This window comes from Falco naumanni, chromosome 7 (assembly GCF_017639655.2).
Source record: "Falco naumanni isolate bFalNau1 chromosome 7, bFalNau1.pat, whole genome shotgun sequence".
NCBI lineage: Eukaryota > Metazoa > Chordata > Aves > Falconiformes > Falconidae > Falco > Falco naumanni.
The window spans coordinates 64,965,159-64,983,540 of NC_054060.1; the positions used below are offsets into that span (position 1 = coordinate 64,965,159).

The following is an 18,382-nucleotide window of genomic DNA, read 5'->3' on the forward strand; positions in this document are numbered from 1 at the left end:
TCAGGCAAGGTCCATAATGACTCCAGAACGAAAGATATTCTAATTAATACTAACATCCTCCTGTAAAACACCTCTTCAGAAGAGCTGCTACCCTTCCTAAGTTTAGAAAGTTGTTCTGAAGATCTGTGAAGAACTGTCAGCAAAGCACACTGCCTTATTCCAGTCTCATAAAAATCCATTCAGATTTGGCTACAAGATACACAGGCCACTCGAACAATCAGCAGTCAGCAGCTTTTTCTTGATCTGCTCCTATAAGCCCTCACAATTCCTGTAGCCTTGGACACAAACTGTTCAGTGTTTCACTGTGATAGTCTGTGCAGCATAGATTTCTAAGTTAAAGGTAAAATGGATTGCTCTACTGCTCCCTAGCACAGGGGGAAAATACTTCGCTGTGCGAACCAAGAGCCAGTTCCATATTTGTCTTTTAAATGGCTCTAGTAATTCTGAATGTTTCACAATCGTATTATTAAGCAAAGCCTCAACCACTACTAAGAGAACCCACACACAACAGATGAATTCAGCCATCTAACATAACAAGTCTACAGGGAAAGCAACAGAGTCACAGCGGCATCTGAGCTTCTTGGAAAGCCTGCGTCCAGTCTATACCCTTGGCTCATCTATCTGTACTATAAAGCACAGCACATGGCTATATCAATGTTACTGCATCATGTGATCTCTCTAATGACTAGTCTGTAGAAAATTTAATCCTTCTATATGCAACTAATATGGCTAGTCTTTAATCCTCCATAGCAGAAGTCTGTACTGAAGGTTCAAGGTTCAAATTCTCTTCTGCATGAGGTACATTTGTTATCCTTGCACACAAAGTAATGAATTCTTGCCTTTTCATTTGCTTGTAGAAATGACAGGAAACAACTGGACAAAATCCTTATCAAAATAATATTCTCAAATATAGTCATGTCAAGTACAGTTCCCATCAGTTCAGAAAATACAGATTTGAGATCACCAGTGCAGCCTTAATTCTGCTACATTATGCATTTATGTCATCTGTCTGTCTTTAATTACCTGCTGACATCTTATTTTTTTTGCACCAAACAATGTGTAATTCAGTCAACTGGGTAAATGGTATTGGGAATAAATCATGTAGAGAATTAGGCTGTTGTTTGTAGTATCCATATCTCATATTTGTTGCCCTTGGCATATAAATAAAATTGTTTTAAAGTAAGATTCGGGAGTACTTATTGTAATTTTATGTAAATTAGATAAAGTTCTTTTCATCCTGAAAAGGAGTCGACAGGCAGTCCTTGATGGAACCAAGTTTGACCTTCCCTGATACTGTAATTCAAAGAGACACACGACACCCAGCGGTTATTAGAAATAACGCAGGAATGCAGAAGCCATGTAGAATGTAAAGATACTTCTTATTCTCAATTCACAAAATTAAGATGCAACTAGAAAAATGAAGACACTGGACAAGTTACAACCCATAGTAAAGAGTCAGCAGAGAAGGCCTTAAGACACTACCACTTACAACACAAAAAGCTCCCAAAGCAACCACCAACATCCAAAATACAAACTCAAATAATTTTTCATCTCTGGGAAAACATGATATCTAGCCTACTTTGGAGTGAACAGTAGCTTTTTCATGAAAACAGCATAAATCCTGTAGATTTCTCTATCAGAAAATAACAGTATCATGAGAGGATTTCCCTGATGGCATTGCACTGACTAAAGCCATCATTCTACACCCTGTAGCTTTCCACACGCTGGAGGCTGTATCAAAGACAGACAGAGAAGATGACTGTGCTGGGAAGTGAGGGAGTCCGAAAGGGCATGCTGCTCTCCAAAGTATTCTGGACTGCTGAAATGGTTTGACACTGCACAGATTAAAAGAAGTCTCTAGGTTTCCCCAAATCCTCAGTTGGCCCAAGAGTCTAGGAGTTGCAAAGGGGGTATTAAACCCACCTTTGCTCTCCTCCAACATGATAATGGTACAGAAGAGTGTAAAGAGCATCACAGGTGCTTTATTCTTCATATGCCATCTCTGCTAATCATTTGTTATTGTTAAATTACCATCCTTTTGCCTTCCCTTAATTTGAAGACATTTATGGTAATTATGAAGCTGCAGATAGATACAAGAAGCTGAAAGATGTGTACTTTGAAAAGGAAATATAGCTAGATAAAGTTGAAATCTAGAAGAAAAATGAGCCATTGCTGAAATACTGTCATTAGACAAAAATCTTGTTAACTCAAACGCTGGGTGAAATTCTATGACCTGTGATAAACTTCAGGTCAGAGGTGATCACACAGTATCTCTTTCATGCTTTGATATTTATTAAATAAGATATTAATTATTAACGAAACCCACATGTGGAACGTCTTCTCAAACAGATTTGGAGGTTTCATATTGTTTTAATGTCCTAAAACACAGCTAACACAAACATAAAATGAAACATATTTGAGATTTAGTGCCCCTCTGCTGAAAGGTGAAGCAAATACTTTATCCGCATGAATTCATTCTTCGGTTGAGACCAATGAAAACTTAGAGGCATCATTTGAACTATATTCTTCTATTAATGTATTAAAATTACAGAAATGAATAATAGAAGGAACAAAGATATCTGTATCAGAATACCATAAAAGTTAGACTTTGGTTCAATAAAGTGAGATGAATAAAGCTATTTATTTGCAGACTAACTTAATGTAATACAGTACCTACTAAATTGTATTTTGTCTGTGATACAGCAAAATAAATCGGTGAGTATATGAAGAAAAAAGATTGAGTTCATGGTGTTTTCAGAAAAACTACTAACCTCTCCAGTTCAGACAACGCATTATGAAACCACGTTCTTCTTCTGGCCTGGCCATGCTTTACTTCCAAAGTTTGCCAAAAATTTCTTTCTACTGATGTGTTAGGACAAAAGATTCTTTGTTCCATAAGCATTTATGAAGTCCATGCACCAACACCTTTATTAACTGTTCAGTAACCACACAAGACCTATTATTTAACTGCCTCATTGGATAAATACTTGCTTTTGTACCTCTTAAGCCATGGAAGATGATTTCTGCATCTTCTCCTGGAAGAAGAGATCCAACACTCCTTTTTTTAAATAAAGTGTTGAAACCCCTAAACTGAGTAAACATGCAGTCATACTTCACCCATATTCTTTTCACTCTTTCTCTGTTGTATGACCAGAATAAACAGGGAAATGAACAAAAAGCTAATACTTACTTGCCAAAATGCTCACCTTTAGGATAAACAAACAAACCACAGTACAACATAGGAAAAAAAGAAAACATCCTGTTGCCACTGACAGGAATCACTGAAAGCACACAGTAAATGAGACCTTGTATCAATGAAGAATCAGATGAAAGGAAAAGGGAGAGAAGTAATGACAGTAATATTACTAAAACCACAAAAAGGAGCATTTTGGAGCAGGGAGAATTCAGGTGATAATGCTCACTATAAACCTAAGGTTCAATTCAACTGCATTCAGTGAGAATTCAAGCGATGAGATTTAGTTTAAAACACAAGTTTACCTTGACTATCCAAGAAAACTTCTCTATTAAACAGCACAGTATTTCAGTTCTCCTACCTGCTGCCCCTTGGGTGAAGGCCTGGTATCACACATCCAGAATCTGTTCTGAATTACCTGAATGTAACGGCTGGTTGTCAGTCACCAGGACAGATCGCTCGCTCTCTGATGAGCTGTTTTCAGTGAGCACCCACACATACTCCATATCCTGAGAGTTCTGGTCACTGTAGAGATTATTCTGGGGATAAGGCAACCAGGACCATGCCTGAGCAAATATCATGATGCAACAGCATTCTTAGCATGCTTTTCCTCAGAACGAAAACTTCCTGAACAGTGAGGGAACCAAATCCACATCCAGGCATCACACTTTTCACAGTATCGTTCAGATGTAACTCAGAGCCAACTCTGGTATTTAAATACTCAAAAATACATCCTAGGAGTATGTGTCACTGGCATTCTCTCACAGCACTTTGCGTTAGTAGGACTGGAATTCACTTTGCATCGCGTTTTCAAAATGACAGTGTCATTTCACATAATCCCAGACATTTTTATTTTGCATTTGACAGGTTATTTATGAGACTACGCTAAGAATAAAGGTTTTTCTCTTTTTCACTCAGGAAGTTATTAGATCATGTTGATCTTTTTAATCAGCGTCTTTCAGGTCCTTTAACAAGACCATGATAACAATGGAAGTACTTCTTTCATCCATTTATATTCATGGAATTCATTGGGTCTTTGCTCAGCCCTTCCAGTTTTCTCTCACAAAATGGCTTTGATGTTCAAATGCAAAATATTCTGACAGACTTCTGGGTGCTGGTAGCGTTTATGCAGTTCTCAGAACAACAATAGCTATTCTAGTTGTATTCATTGAACCAGAGGATTCACTTCCTCCTACTTATTTGCCCTTGGTTTATAGGCAGTTCATGGAAAGCAAATCCACATCTGTCTTTCACTATCTTGTATTTACCAACCACATAGAAGAATTTAATAAATTCCTCTAAATCTTCTAAGTGATACATTACTCATGACAGCTTCTCCTTCTGCCATGTTTTCCCTCTTTGACACAAGTTTGAAGCTTTTGGACCTCTTTGGTGCTGCTTCCCTCACTTGGTAAGTGGCTGTCAGCGTTTGTATTTTTGCCATCATCTCTCATTCTTGGAGCATGTGAGGCTCTACAAAGTCTGAACTCACATGTAGAGATGGGACCTGTTGCACAATATTTGGGAAGTCCAGCAGCAGCCCAAACTCCTGGCTCTGATCACCCCGCTTCCCTTGGAAGTTCAGGCCAGGCAATAAAATGCTCCAAGCCCTCGCACGCTTGCCCAGCCATGTGGCACAAGGCCAACAGGAGGTACCCACACCGGTTTTCAGTGAAGATGCTCCTTTCTGCCACGTCCCCGACAGTCACAGTGGGACGGGTCTCCAGAAGCCGTTTCAAACCAACGCGCTGGCAGAGCCCCTTCCCCCTGACAGACCCTGTGTGCATCCATGCGCACCTACGGCTGCCCGCTCCCACCTCACACACCCACCGCGCTCCAGGGGCTGCGGTAAGGACCCCCGCACTGCGCCTGTCCCTGCTGTCCCGCAGAGGCCCTGCCCTGTCGCCTCGCCCCCCCCTGAGGCGCGCTGCCCCGCCGCGCTGCCCCGCCGCGCCACCGTGTCGCGCCTCAGCTCCGCGCCTCAGCTCAGGGCGCGCGGCGGCGGCGGGGAGCGACGGCCGCGCGCGCACTGCAGCCCCTCCCGCCAGCTCGCCCGCCTCTCAGGCAACGCGCAGCGCCAGAGGGAGCAACTGTCCCCTGCCGGCCCGGGCTTGTCTAGGCGCTGGGGGAGGTTCGTGCTCCATGGTAGGGTGTCGCGCATGCGCGGCCCGGCGGGGTTAGACCTGTGGCGGCCTGCACCCAGGTGAGGGGCGGCGCGGCCCGGCCCGGCCCGGCGCGGGGGGAGGCGGCTTTGAGGCAGCGATAACAGCTCGGGGGACTTGGGACTCCCGGCCATAGCTGGGGCCCGCTCCGCCTCGCTGTGCGGCGGGGTGGCAGCCGGGGCCCGCAAGCCGGACGGCTCGGCCCGCCTGCGCGGGGGCCTCTCCTGTACGGGGCCCGCTCCCCGGCGGCGGGGAGCCCCGGCGCGGCCCGCCCGGGCTCGGCCTGGGGCCGAGTGCCGGGGATGCGGCCAGGCGGGACCAGTGGTGGCCGCTGCGGCGGGAGGGCCCCAGGGCCGGCGTCGGGTGCTTCCTGCGGGGCGGGGGCAGCCGCTGGGCCGCGGCGGGGCCGGGGGCTCCCACGCCGGCGCCTCGGGAGAGTGGCGCTTCTGGGTTGTTTGTTTTCAGTTGTGGTTTGGTTGTTGTTTTGTTTTTTTTCCATGAGGGAAGTTGTGCCAGTCCTTCCCAAAGCTTCCCTTGATGCAAGGCTAGCAGATGGTGTGTTCTTGTTTTGCTTATTTCTAGCCCTCCTTCTGTTTCTAGTTCTGCTTTTTTGGAGGTGTAGCATCAGTATGTCTCACTTCCTTTAAAAATACCCTTGTTTTGGAAAAGACTAAGGAACAAAAGTGTGGGTTGGGGCTTAAACCCCATCTTCCACCTCATCCTTCATTCCAGGGATAGCATCTAGGTTGCTTTTATGTAGTTATGTTTGCTCTGTACCTGTTAGCAGGGCAGCAGGTGTGGTGGAAGATGGAGAGTGAAAAATGATGCATAGCTACTGAGGAATTTCTCTTCTTCTTTCTCTCTTGTATTTAGGTAAACACTCTCCCTACCATCTCAGCAGTGTTATCTAATGTACAGAATTCCTTACTGGAGGTGCCAAGGCTTGACGGAATCTTGGAGCAGAATTCTAACAACCAGTTCTCAGGACTTTACCTCAAAAGGCAAGTTCCTTCTTAGACTTTTCCAGAATGTCTGCTGCAATGTTATTCGAAGTAGCTTGCACTGGATACTGCCATTAATGTGCTGCTGGCTTGAGTGTGATGCACACTCCTGAGTTCTTGTATTTGTAATTTAAATACAGAGCTCTAACATGAAACACACGAGGGTTGCTTTATAAGGAAATAATTTCTACAAATAATATTAGAAATAATTTCTGTACTTCATCCTGTAATTTTTCTCTTAGCCAAACTCTCAGCTACTGTTTTTAACAGGAGCAGATACTTTGTTCTGTTTTGCTAGAGTCTGCCTACCCTCAGGAAGCAACTGAAGGTTGTGACCAGTGTGTAGTATGGGAGGCCATAGTGTAATTATACATTTTTTCTGATTTTTCATAGCTTTTAGTGTCAGCCTCCCAGTGTTCTCATTCTAGGTGTGGGAAGAAGAGGGTATTTCTAAGGACAGGTCTCCCCTAGGAGTGCATTGGACGTATAGTATGTGTTGCATTTTTAGCAGTATGGAGTTCTTTAGCCCCAGCATATCCTCTGATCACTTTCTTTTCTCTGATGACTGACTTAACTTCTGAAACAGACTGTATTAACAAACCTACAGCTTTGCAGGTTCAGCTGTATTTGTTGTATGGGCTTCACCCAGCACAGCTGACTTGTTTTGGGATTCAGCCCCTGGGGTAGCTAGGTTTTTGTAAGATAAATATGGCCTAAGTAACTTAATTCGGGGGGGGGGGTGTGGGAAGTTATTTAAGAACAAAAGCTTTTAGCTTTTTGTTTTGGGGTTTGTTTTTTTTTTTTTGGGTGGAGAAACTTGTCTAATACATTGGTTTTCTATCTGTGTTTCATTCTTGGAATGATTTGAGATATTTCTGTGCTGAAACTCTTCAGTTAGCTCATTGGCAGTGTAAAAAGCCATAGGCAACCATCCCACTTGACTCGGAGGGATGTTGATTTAACTACAGATAACAACCATACACTTCATATCTGCTATTTTATCTTGGTTACCCACGTTGCTGAGCTTCATAGAATTGGACATTACATTTTTAGCAGATCAGGAAATCATGTTCATATTTCCCAAGTATTGTGTGTACAGTAAGGAATTATTACCTTGTATGACCGACTTTGTAACAGAGTTAGAAATTACTTATGCATTGTGTTCTCCAGATGAATCTATTGTGTACTTTACTCGTTAATTTTAAGTATTAAATGATTCTCTTTCAGGTAATTCAGTAAGACTGGCTGACCTGTGCTCTGACTTGCTCAGCCACTGAAGAAAGGAGCTGAATGAGGCAGGTGCATTCTGCCCCTTCAGCTGCATCCATGTCTTCAGTGCTTTGAAGATACCTTTGATTTGCTGATGGCATTCACAGCAGTAGTGAAACCAATGACATTTTAAAAAGTAGAATATCTGTACTATATTTCTGCTTCCGTTAATTTCTTCTTCCTATGCATTTGAATTTTTTGCATCTTTTAACCTATCTTAAAGGACTCAACAGCCATACCTAATATGACAGTGTTCTGTTGTAGTTGGTACAGGGGACTGAAAGATTGGATTGTGGAAACTTCCCTGAAACTGAAAAAAAAGCACCTAACTTTAGTCCAGAAGATTCTACAAAGTGAAGTCTCAGTTGATGCAAAGAATTGTTGCCTATCTTTTCTGCTCTGTAATGTGTTACTAAACATGCATAGTTTGGAGAGTTTTGCAGGGACTAAAACTGTTACTTTATTGGCAAGCCTTTGCTAATCAAAATGTGTGATAAACAGCAAATGTGAAGCTGGGAGTTTAACAGAATTCTACAGGTTTCTTAACAGGTACAGCAAACTTTTGCCTGTACAGATTTCCATAAGGACAAACATGGCCTTCTCTGTTGTCTTATATTGATGGAACTTTCTTTAGATTCAGAGAAAGTCCTTTTGTGTTCTTAACTGTTTTTGTAGTTTCTCAATGGAAAAGATGTTAAAAACTGCCTGCAGCACTATGGAAGCATGGAGACAAAATAGTCATCTATTGAGACCCTCAAGGAATTGTTGGGCAAAGTGACAGAAATGAAGAGCTTGAACCATCACTTCACCATGGCGGCAGCTGAATCTGACAAGGACTCCGGTTATTCAGGTTTAGCATTACCTTTCGTGTGTGTGTGTGTGTGTGTTATCTTGCTCAGGCTTTGCTTTTGTTCGTGATGATTGGCAAATCTGACTCTAGTCCCTTATAGTTGTGTCTCATTACCTGTTGGGGCTTTCTATGCAAGACAGGTTGCATCTGCATTATCCTACCATCAAAACATTTTTGGAGTGGAACTTTATGTAGTTATAAAGTTAATCCTTGAATTTAAATGGCATGGGAATTTAAAATGTGCCTAATAAAGAAATGAATGGAAAGATCTCAGACTTCATAGTCTAAAGTGGGGATGCAAAATTACTTTTTGTTCTTTGTAGGGACAAATGAACTATTGGATTACGCTGTCTGATGTCTCTTACAATTTGACCAGATTGTCAGTAGAGCCTGATAAACCAGAGAGTAATTATTATAATGTCAGTAAAATGTAGACAGTATGCCATTTTAATACTCAAAAACTTGCAAAGATAGCCTTTAAAAGAAAAAAGAAATGCTTTTATGAGAGATACCAAGACACAAAATGCCTGCAGCACAGACTGAAGCTGTGGCAATGCTGGAGCCCGTAATTCTTCCCTGCACCATATTTCAGAGCAGTCTTCGTGCTAGTGCATAGTCCACGGGAGACTAAATACAAAAGGACAAAAATTAATAGATTTTTTTGGAGGCAACATCTGCATGAGAACTGGCCTGAAATAGAAAGTCTTTTATTAAAGGCTATTTGACAGCTGTCACAGCAGATCTAATTTTATTGATATTCCAGAAGTAAACTTTATTGTTCTTTGTGACTTCGTTGAAAGGAAGCAGAATAGTAGATCTGAAAGGCAATAGCAAGCATACTGCATATGAAACAGCTAACAGCTGAATTCTACATGTGGCAGATGGAAGCTCAGAGTGCCTGAGTGCTATGGAGCAGACTGACTCGGAGGACGTGCTGAATGCATTGGGTTGGAACGCAGAGGATGGGCCATGGCGATGCCCAATGACCACAAGCAGCTCCTTTCCTGCGCTTTCTCCTATGGTCGTAATGAAAAATGTGTTAGTTAAGCAGGTAGGGAAGAAATGATATGATGGAAAATATTGCATGTTCTTAAATTGTGTTTTAAAATATTTTTCCTTTCAAAAAGGTTTTACAGAGTTGTTGAAGTTCAGAAAATAGCTGGTAACTTGAAAAGTTTTGTGACTGCCTGTTCTTTTGAGGGGCAGCTAGAATCACTGAGACTGAAAATACGTGAAATGGAGAAGCTCTGCTACAATTACTAAACCTCCTTGTCTCAAAGGGCTCCCCAAAAAATAGATCTTTAGGAATATTATGTAAATAGCACCAAAGATCTGATGAAATTTTTTTTTTTTTTACCATCTTTATTGAGAGAAAAAGAAAACAACAGCTTTCAAAAGGAAAGTAGAATGACAGGTTTTGCTTTCTAGTTCTTTGGTCCTAAAAGTGCTTTATGTGCAATGGGAAACACTAATCCAAAGTGTTATAAATCAAAAAATGAAATCCATGTCTGAAGTTAGCTCTGGTATTTTTACTTTGACAGTTGTTTGTCTTGGTTGCATGTGATGGCTGACATTGCAACAATCACATTCCCTGTTTATGTCCTCCAATGTTTGGTTGTGTGTTCTTCCAGCACATCTGTGAGACTCCTAACTTTTATGTTGCAACAAGATACCAGAGCTCCAAGTTCAAAGTGATGCCATAGTATTAGACCTCTTGCTCTGTACTCATGTTTTCTGAGCAGAGCAAAAAGCCCTTTAGTGTTTTTTATTAGAAAACTTCTGAGAATACATTGAGAAGGGGGGAAAAAAGAATACAGATCCTGATTCTTTTTCTGCTGGATTTATTATGACAATAAGCAAAACCTGTTAAATTCAAATACTGTGTATCAATGCTAACACAGATACTGGCTTCTGTTAGTATTTGGCAGGTTATGCGTTTGTGGGGGAGATGGTTCTGATCTGAGTATTGTGCTTTATCTTGACAAGAAGCAATTTTATACTTGTATTCCTAAATGTGTGGACGCAATACTGTCTAAACAAATGCTGAATTTTTCGTTTAGTAGGGAGTAGGAAAGCTTCACCAAAGGTTGATAGTCTTTGGCCCAGAGCTGAAAAATTAAACACAGATTGCAGTGGTAGTCTAGTATTAAGTTCCAGGTTGTGTTGCAAACAGTTAGGAGAACTAGCTAATATACATTTAAAAAAAAAAACCAAACAAAAACCAAACTGGTAGTGTAGCAGAAAGGTAATCTGGGGAGGAAGAATTGGAGATGGATAAAATTACCAGGATCTCTTTCTTGAGCAGTGTGTCATAACATCTAAGTCTGATTATGTATGGTTAAGGACAATATTGTCAACTTGAAAAACGTTTACTGCAATAAACAAAAAGCAACAAGTCTAGATCAGAATAATAATGAAGAGTCTCTGCCTCTTTCCATTATGCCTAGTTACCTCAGATAGTCATGCTGATCATATTTTTAAAATGGTCTTTTCAACACAGCGATTGGCTGGGCTCATTGGCCCAAAAAAAAAAAAAAAGCAGCATCCAGTTACGGCTGTTTATTTGTTCCAGTTTCAGTTTCAATCAGCATCATCCTTCTGTCTTAGAACCACTGTGATCCTGTGCATTGATGGTTACCTGCTGTCCCAATTTCAGAGTGTAAACAGCTAACAATGTTACTAAAAAAAAAAAATAAGCAGGGATTAATTCTCTGAAACACGGTGCTGCTTGTGGCAAGGTTTCTGTAAGTCCTGTAAAAGTCCTTAATAAGTAGGAAGGCTTTTTAGACAAGTGACACTGATACATGCACGATGTTAGTTTTCATTTTAAAAAAAAACCCAAAACAACACTGCAGAATTAGTGAAATAAACATGTCCTTCTCCACTAAAAATGAGATTTTGGGTAGGAGGACAAGAGTAGAATACAAGGTGAGAGGAAGAGAGAAGAAAGTAGGTAACAGATAAAAAAACAAGAATAAGATAAGCAGTTACCACAGCTTTTCTAGTTTCAGTGTTTTTTGGGGTGCTGTGTTAGATACTGTACAATTGTGCAGTAAATGACATCTTCTGCCCCCAAAACCTGGCTCATTAAGGCTGTGTGTGCTCTGTCCTGTGTGTGTATAGCCATGGTATTAATATACTTCCTTACTCCTAATATCTCCGGATACTTTTCTTATAAATATGTTTGTCCTTTCTTCTGTGACAAGGTAGTAATATTTTACAGGTAGTTATTCTGTACCCCTATTCCATAAGCATCTTGGCCACTGAACCAAAGAAATTCTGTGTCAGTGTAGGTAATTGAATCTCATCTCCAAGTCTCAGTGTCTGAATTGGTGGGTGATACCTGCTTGTGCTCTAGCCCTTTACTGTGGGAACGAACTTTGGCAAAGCACATTAGCATTTGCCAGTTTAAATCTTGTGAGACTAGAGGAAAGAAGATGGATTTCAGATGACTCAGTATTGTACCAAAAATAATAAAATGCATTTGTGCTAGCTAAAAACTGGGCCTTCAAGTAGGCCTGCCAGTAGCATTCCAAGTTGGAAGGAAATGGAAGAACAGCAGACAGTATATTATATTAGTATAATCATGGTGATGACTTAAATAGATTAAGAAGTGACATTTTTTGCTTCAGAAAGAAATAGTATCTCGTACTAGACCATTTGATATGTTCGGAGAAAAGCAGGCATGCTTTTTGGCCAGGAGATACCATGAAGTTCCATAGTAATGTATTGGAGGAGGAAGAGGTAATGTCTTGTAAAAATTGATGTATTTCCTTATATTGCAGAATATGGCTTGTGGGAAGGAGTAAAAACTTGGGGCATTTTTCTTGAAATACAATGCTTTTATTGGCGCACACTATTTCACCAGAGGTGTGGAGTTAAAGTGCTCCGGGCTTACAACAAGCTTTTTTTTCTTGCACTGGTTAATATTCAGCATTTTGTTTTTCTACTTCAGAGTTCTAAATTTATTGAAACTGTGTATTGTACTTAAGATTGTAAGAGTTACTGAACAGCTGTTGTCTATTTTAAATAACCATTTCAAAAGCTTGCTGTAAGAATAGAATTGACAAGATTAGAGTTGCTGCCTTTCAACAAAGAGGGGGTCTGATTTGTTCCTAAAATGTCTGTGCAGTCTTTGACTCTTTAAAATTTCACAACCACGATGCTTAATTATGTTTCACCTTCTCTATACACTTGTTCAACCCCAAGTCTGGGTCAAACTTTTACATGAGCGTTGTACAATGTAAGCATGCACTGTAATCCTCATTTAGAAAAGCATGTATCAATTCAGATTGAATTGTTTTTAAATTTATCTGCTGCTCCATTGTAAAAGGATTACAGGTTATAGCTTTGATTCTGGTGCTGTGCTCTGTTGTCAGAGAAAGAGAAGGATGAGTTTGATGGAAAACTGTTCAGAATGTATTAATTGGACAGTGTATATCAAATATGGAGAAATGGCACGGTCCATCTGTTTCATAAGGTTTTTTGATCCTTTTCTACAATGTTGTGGTAAAACTTCTGTTTTTTCCCTGTTTGTGCTTCTCAGGGGAGTTCATCACAGCTTCAATCTTGGACTGTACAGCCATCCTTTGAAGTGATTCCAGCTCAGCCACAGCTAGTGTTTCTTCGTCCATCAATCCCACCTCCCATTAACCCTCACCCTGTTGGGAAAAAGAGAAATGACTCCACTAATTACCTGCCCATCCTGAATTCTTATCCCAAAATAGCACCACAGCCTTGCAAAAGAGATCACTCTTTTGATTTAGAAGAACATCAAGGAACCAATTGCCATAAACGACTCTGCACAGAAGCACCCAAGATGGAGACTTCTCCTGTATCAAGGAGCACAGGCTTGCCTACTAGTCCTTTTGCCCACCTACCAGTTAGCTTTAAGACCCCTCAGGATTCTAACCAGCAAAATTCTTCAACGCTGGTGACAAGTGGAAAACTGTCAGCTCTTCCTGGTTTTCATCATGTTTCCAGTGACACTCAGAAAGTGCCAGGTTTGACTCCCCTTTTGCCTTTTGGAACTCTGCAGGCACCAAAGTGCACCCCTCATGAGAGCGAGAGTGCAGCACAGACTACGGTGCAGTCTGCAGTGTGGAGCCCCCCGCTGATACCAGAAGAGATTTGCACAACCCCTGAGTTGCTCTTGCAACAACAAAGCAAGTGCAGACGCTTTCAGAATACGCTTGTTGTGCTACGCAGGTCAGGGTTGCTGGAGATCACTTTAAAAACCAAGGAGCTCATTCATCAGAACCAGGTGACTCAGGCTGAGCTGGACCGGCTGAAGCACCAAACACAGCTTTTCATAGAGGCAATAAAGAACAATGCTCCACAGTCGTGGGCAGAGCTAGAAGCATCTCTAACAGGATCTGATAAAGCTGATAACAACCTTGAAGATCCCACGTATCCCAACATTTAGTAAAAAGGTACATAGTTGTTGGTCAAGTTATTTCTGTACCTCCTATTTCCTGTCTTGAGTATTTTCTGAGTCCAGGACTTGCGAAGTGGCATGCCATTAACAGCTTGTCTTCAGAGCCAGTTGTGGGACTGGAATAGCGTGTTGGGGTCTTGAATGGGTACTTATTACTTCAGTGTGACCCTGAACTCCATGCTAACTCTGGGTACTCCCTTGAACTCGAGAAGCTTGGATGTGGTGTGCTGGCATGTTCCCATTCTTGCATTGGAAAGACAGTTGTTTGCAGTGTTCTGCAAGCAAGCATCCATCTTCCTGTTCACATCTTCAGGTAGTTGGTTCTGAGAAGGGAACAACAGAACAAGCCCCAGTATCGGGCCATCATCAGTTGCAAGTAGATGAAGGGAGCTGGTGTGAGGAGAGGAAACTTACGTTGGTGGGGTGGTATCCTTAGGCTGTTGTTGTAGCAGAAAATCTTGCTGTGTGGTTTTAACACATTTGAATTACTGGAGATCTGCTTGTGCTGAAGCAGCAGCCTATATTCGCTGCAGTCTTTGGTCAAAGTGATGAGTGTCTTATGACCGAAGCGAAATGATGTGTTTTGATGAGTATGCATTTGATTTTGATCTGTAGAGTTGAGTGAGCAAAAATCGTAAGGCTTGCACTGGAAGTGTTTGTTCCAAAGCCATATTTATTAATGGCTAATAAGTGTACAGGGCAAGTGGCTTTGGATTTTCTCAGTAGCTAACAAATTGAATGTTGTTACTAAAGACTTTTTAAAATTTTTTAATTTTAAAGACACATAAAGTGACTTTTTCAAAAACAATACAAGGAAGATACTCACCAGGCTTAATTTGACAAGACTAGTTGCGTATTATTTGGTATGTGTGTCTTTAGTTTACAAGCCTAAACTCCTGTTTTTTCTGTGAAATCAGATTGCTAAGTATATAAAAAAAAAAAAGGGGGGGTGAAAGGAAAAGGAGCATAATGGCCTGTGGAGAAACAGGTCCTTCTCCCAAGACCCTTCCCTCTCATTTTTATTTGAAGAAATCAGATGTATCTACCTGGAGAAGGGGACAGGAGGGAAAGAGAGAGAGAGACGTCAGCTTGGATAATTTCCCTGAGGGATTTTATTTGCCTGAGTTTGAACTTAAAAAACCCAACCACCAAAAGCCAAACCACAAAACACTTTTCTTCCACATAATTTTACATCATTCCTAGCCTGCTTGCCTTGAGATACAGGTAATACCACTGTGTGCATAAGATACTAAGTCTTACTAGTAGAGATCTACAGTAGTCATGTTACAAAAGCTGTTCTACAGACATTATCTAGACATTCAGTTATGTCATTTCCTCCAGTCTGAAGGGATTTTTTCCGAGGCAGTCTGTGGAGAGAACCAAGAATGGCTTTGTCTAAGAAAGTTAAGGAATCTGGGTTGTTTATGGTATGTTCCTTTCTGTGTGACAGTGTTTTCAAAAAAATTGTGCAGTCTAGGTGGCTGGGTATTTTGATGCTTTGATCACTTCTATCATCTGTTTCAGATTCTTAAATAAACAAAAGTAGAGTAGATGTCTAGCTAATTTGTGACTAGACCTTTTCATTTTCTGATGTGTCTGGGAGTCAATATTGCAGAAAACTGTAGAGAATGCATTTGTAGTCTTCCTCAAATACGTGCATTAGAGAAATTGAAAGGGCCTTCTCTCTTCTAAGGGATTTCCCCCTTTTTACACTGATGAAAAATGCCGTACATGCCTCACGAAGAGGAGACGTGATTCATGTTTGTAGTAGCCATAGGCCTAGAGAGAGATTTCACGGCAGGATTTGTCCTAGTGGAGCTGTAGCAGACTAGCAGCCATGCCTTTCATGGTTATCCTGCCCACCTCCAGAGACCAGTGCAGTCCGTGGAATTGATTAAAAGGAAAGCATTCATAGCCTGTGTTCTGTCATGTATTTTTTTAAATATACCTGCTATAATTGCATACTAGGATGTCTCATCATTCACAGCACAGCAATATTGAAACTTAAGCCAGCAAATGCAGAAGACAAGAACACAGCATAGTACAGTGTAACAATGTAGGACATGTCCGATCTAGCTCTACTGGAATCAGTTGTGATATCTCTACCAAATGACGTTTGACAGGACAGATGTGATGGTACCTTAGGCCGGCCGTTTGTGAAAGTATCCCAGAAGATAAGCTTGTTTCTTCTGAGCTTCTTACAGGAAGGAAAGGAGGCAGTTCCATTGATTGACACCTGTAATAGGTGTCACCTAGAGGTGAGGTGTGAGAAAATGCATGGGATATCTTTTCTACTTTTCCTAAAATTCTTATTCTACCCATCAAATAGGGGAATTTGAGGTTCAGAATGTATATATTTTTAGGAAGTGATTGCCCTAGAAAACAAGGTGATGGATGGACTCAGGCTACCTGGAGATGAAAGGAAGTCAGCAAAGGTTCAACTTCTTTCTTTTTTCTGTTTGAGACAAGAAAAAGTAAGCCTACCAGTATTCTCTTCTCCATCCTATTTCCACTGGTCTGATAGAGTAAAAGGAAGGAAAAATTGGCTTTGCAGGGTAATACCCTCTGACTTAGGGAGACTTTGGCTGGTAGAAATCTTTTATAGCCCTCACAGTACTACATGTATTTTTTTCCCCAACAGCACTGAGGGTGACCTGAAGTGGGTGCGCTTATAGCTGATGGGCCTTTCAGCTGGTGTAATTTGTATAAACATATATTCAATAAATCTGTGAATAAAGTCCAGCAGCTGGTTAGAAATCTTGTACTGGGCATCAGTCCAGACTATAATAGTATTTGCTGAACTAGAAAAATCCACTCTGGAACTATTATATGTAAATCTGGGGCCCCTTAGGAACCATATCCCTAGATAACTGCAAATCTTGATGCAACATCTATATAAAGAGGATGTTGAAGACCCCAGTGATAGATATGTCATCATCTGCCGTTCTGTTCAGTTTCTCTTAGCAGCCTTTATTCCTGGAAGCCCTGGTAAACCTTTAAACAATAAGGGCTTTCCTTTTTTTGGTTGCAATTTAATAAAATAGGTTAGCTTGGAACTGTGTTGAGAAAGTTACTTGGCTACATCAGGACCAGAATAGATCCTGATTCTGGGCAGGATCTGGAATTGGTCCAGTAGATATGAGCAGAAACATTAGCTTCTCTGATTGGAAACCTGTAAGCAACTTACAGGGGTTTTTTGACCTTTGAAGCAGCAAGACTTTGTATTAACAAGTTAGCTGAAGACAGCTGTCCCAGTCTAAAAAGTCAAATCGGATGGCCTGTTAGGGTTTCAGTTGCTGCTGACAACTAGCAGGCGGGGTTGCTTGATGGGTCAGACTGCTGTTTTTCTATTAAGTTTTAATAATTGTTGGTATTTTTGATTACTTTTACTATGTATTTTTCAAATGCTACTGCTTTAGTTGGAATGTAAACATTTTCTGTACTTTCTAAGTCTGTTGCCAGCTCTGAATACAGTAGCCCAAGAACTCTGTTATAGAACATGACATTTTTGCTAAAACTTTACAGAAACAGACTGTGAAATATGAATGAAATAAAGTATATACTTGAAAAGGTTGTGGGTTATTTTGATGCTGTTAAACTGCAAAGCCCTTGATTCCAAAGCACACTTTACTTACAGCTCCACAGCAACATGTTGCCGATGTGGGAAAGTGGAGATCCAAAAGTGATACTATGATGTATCTCTGAAGAGAGTCATGTGAGCTTTAACAGTATGTATGAATTAAAGGGTCTCTGGGAGGAGCATGAGTAAAAGAGTACAGAACTCTTGAAAATTATTGTCATGGGTGACCATTGCCATAGATCTGTCATGAACAACCTGGAAGGATTTTTTTAATCTCTGAACTGTTATCTCTATGTGATAACATTATGCTCACCGTCTGTGCAGGGTGAACTCCTATACTGCATCTTAATCCTGTCAGCTGGGTATGCAGGAGTTCTAAGTTACGAACGTAGGATCTTGGCTACCGAAAGAATTACTTGAGTGAATAATTTTTCTGTCTTGAAGAACATTCTTCAGCAAAATCTCTATACCAACTTTTCACTAAAGCACATTTTTCAAAATGGGGCTATCTTTACACAGTCTTGTCTTTGTTCAAAGATGACTCTTGCAGTGAGAACTGGGCAGTCGTGCCCAGAACATCCAGCAGCCTTGTGGTGTGAGATCCTGTTCTAAGGTACGAGAGATTCTGGTTAGAGTTCTTGGCACCAGGCAAGGCAATGACTTTAATCTCATTACCTTACATCCAAAAAGGAGTGCCATCAATTGAAGTAATTTTATTGTCTGAGACTAGAAACTTCAGTGTTTGCAAATTTTGTATTTGTAAAAATTATGGATAATTGTACCCAGGGAATTTTCAGGTGTCTGTCTCTTCTGGCTCATCTATCTGCAGGATATCAGGCCTGTTCACCTTTATTTCACTGAGGCCAAAAAGGTGAATTGCTTCTTTCAGG

At 41.0% G+C, this 18,382-nt stretch overlaps 1 protein-coding gene across 5 annotated transcripts; it reads left to right on the top strand.

Moving 5' to 3' along the window:
* Positions 1 to 5,287: 5,287 nt before the first annotated feature.
* On the top strand, positions 5,288 to 17,482 carry CIPC (CLOCK interacting pacemaker). 5 transcript variants are annotated; one of them, XM_040600558.1, is made up of 5 exons: positions 5,288 to 5,396; positions 6,229 to 7,761; positions 8,301 to 8,475; positions 9,357 to 9,526; positions 13,022 to 17,482. In XM_040600558.1, the coding sequence occupies exons 3-5, from the start codon at positions 8,409 to 8,411 to the stop codon at positions 13,898 to 13,900; spliced, it is 1,116 nt and encodes a 371-aa protein (XP_040456492.1). In that variant the 5' UTR covers positions 5,288 to 5,396; positions 6,229 to 7,761; positions 8,301 to 8,408; the 3' UTR covers positions 13,901 to 17,482. The 5 variants fall into 5 exon arrangements, with proteins under 5 accessions (XP_040456492.1, XP_040456491.1, XP_040456494.1 ...); XM_040600560.1 differs by lacking the exon at positions 5,288 to 5,396 and adding an exon at positions 5,783 to 5,910; XM_040600557.1 differs by lacking the exon at positions 6,229 to 7,761 and having other exon boundaries at positions 5,353 to 5,396.
* Positions 17,483 to 18,382: the final 900 nt, after the last annotated feature.

Excerpts from the sequence above, each read along its gene's own strand:
- CIPC (XM_040600558.1), top strand. The coding sequence starts at position 8,409 with ATGAAGAGCTTGAACCATCACTTCACCATGGCGGCAGCTGAATCTGAC. Across the intron at positions 8,476-9,356 it reads CAAGGACTCCGGTTATTCAG|ATGGAAGCTCAGAGTGCCTG; the intron begins GTTTAGCATTAC and ends TACATGTGGCAG. Across the intron at positions 9,527-13,021 it reads AAAATGTGTTAGTTAAGCAG|GGGAGTTCATCACAGCTTCA; the intron begins GTAGGGAAGAAA and ends TGTGCTTCTCAG.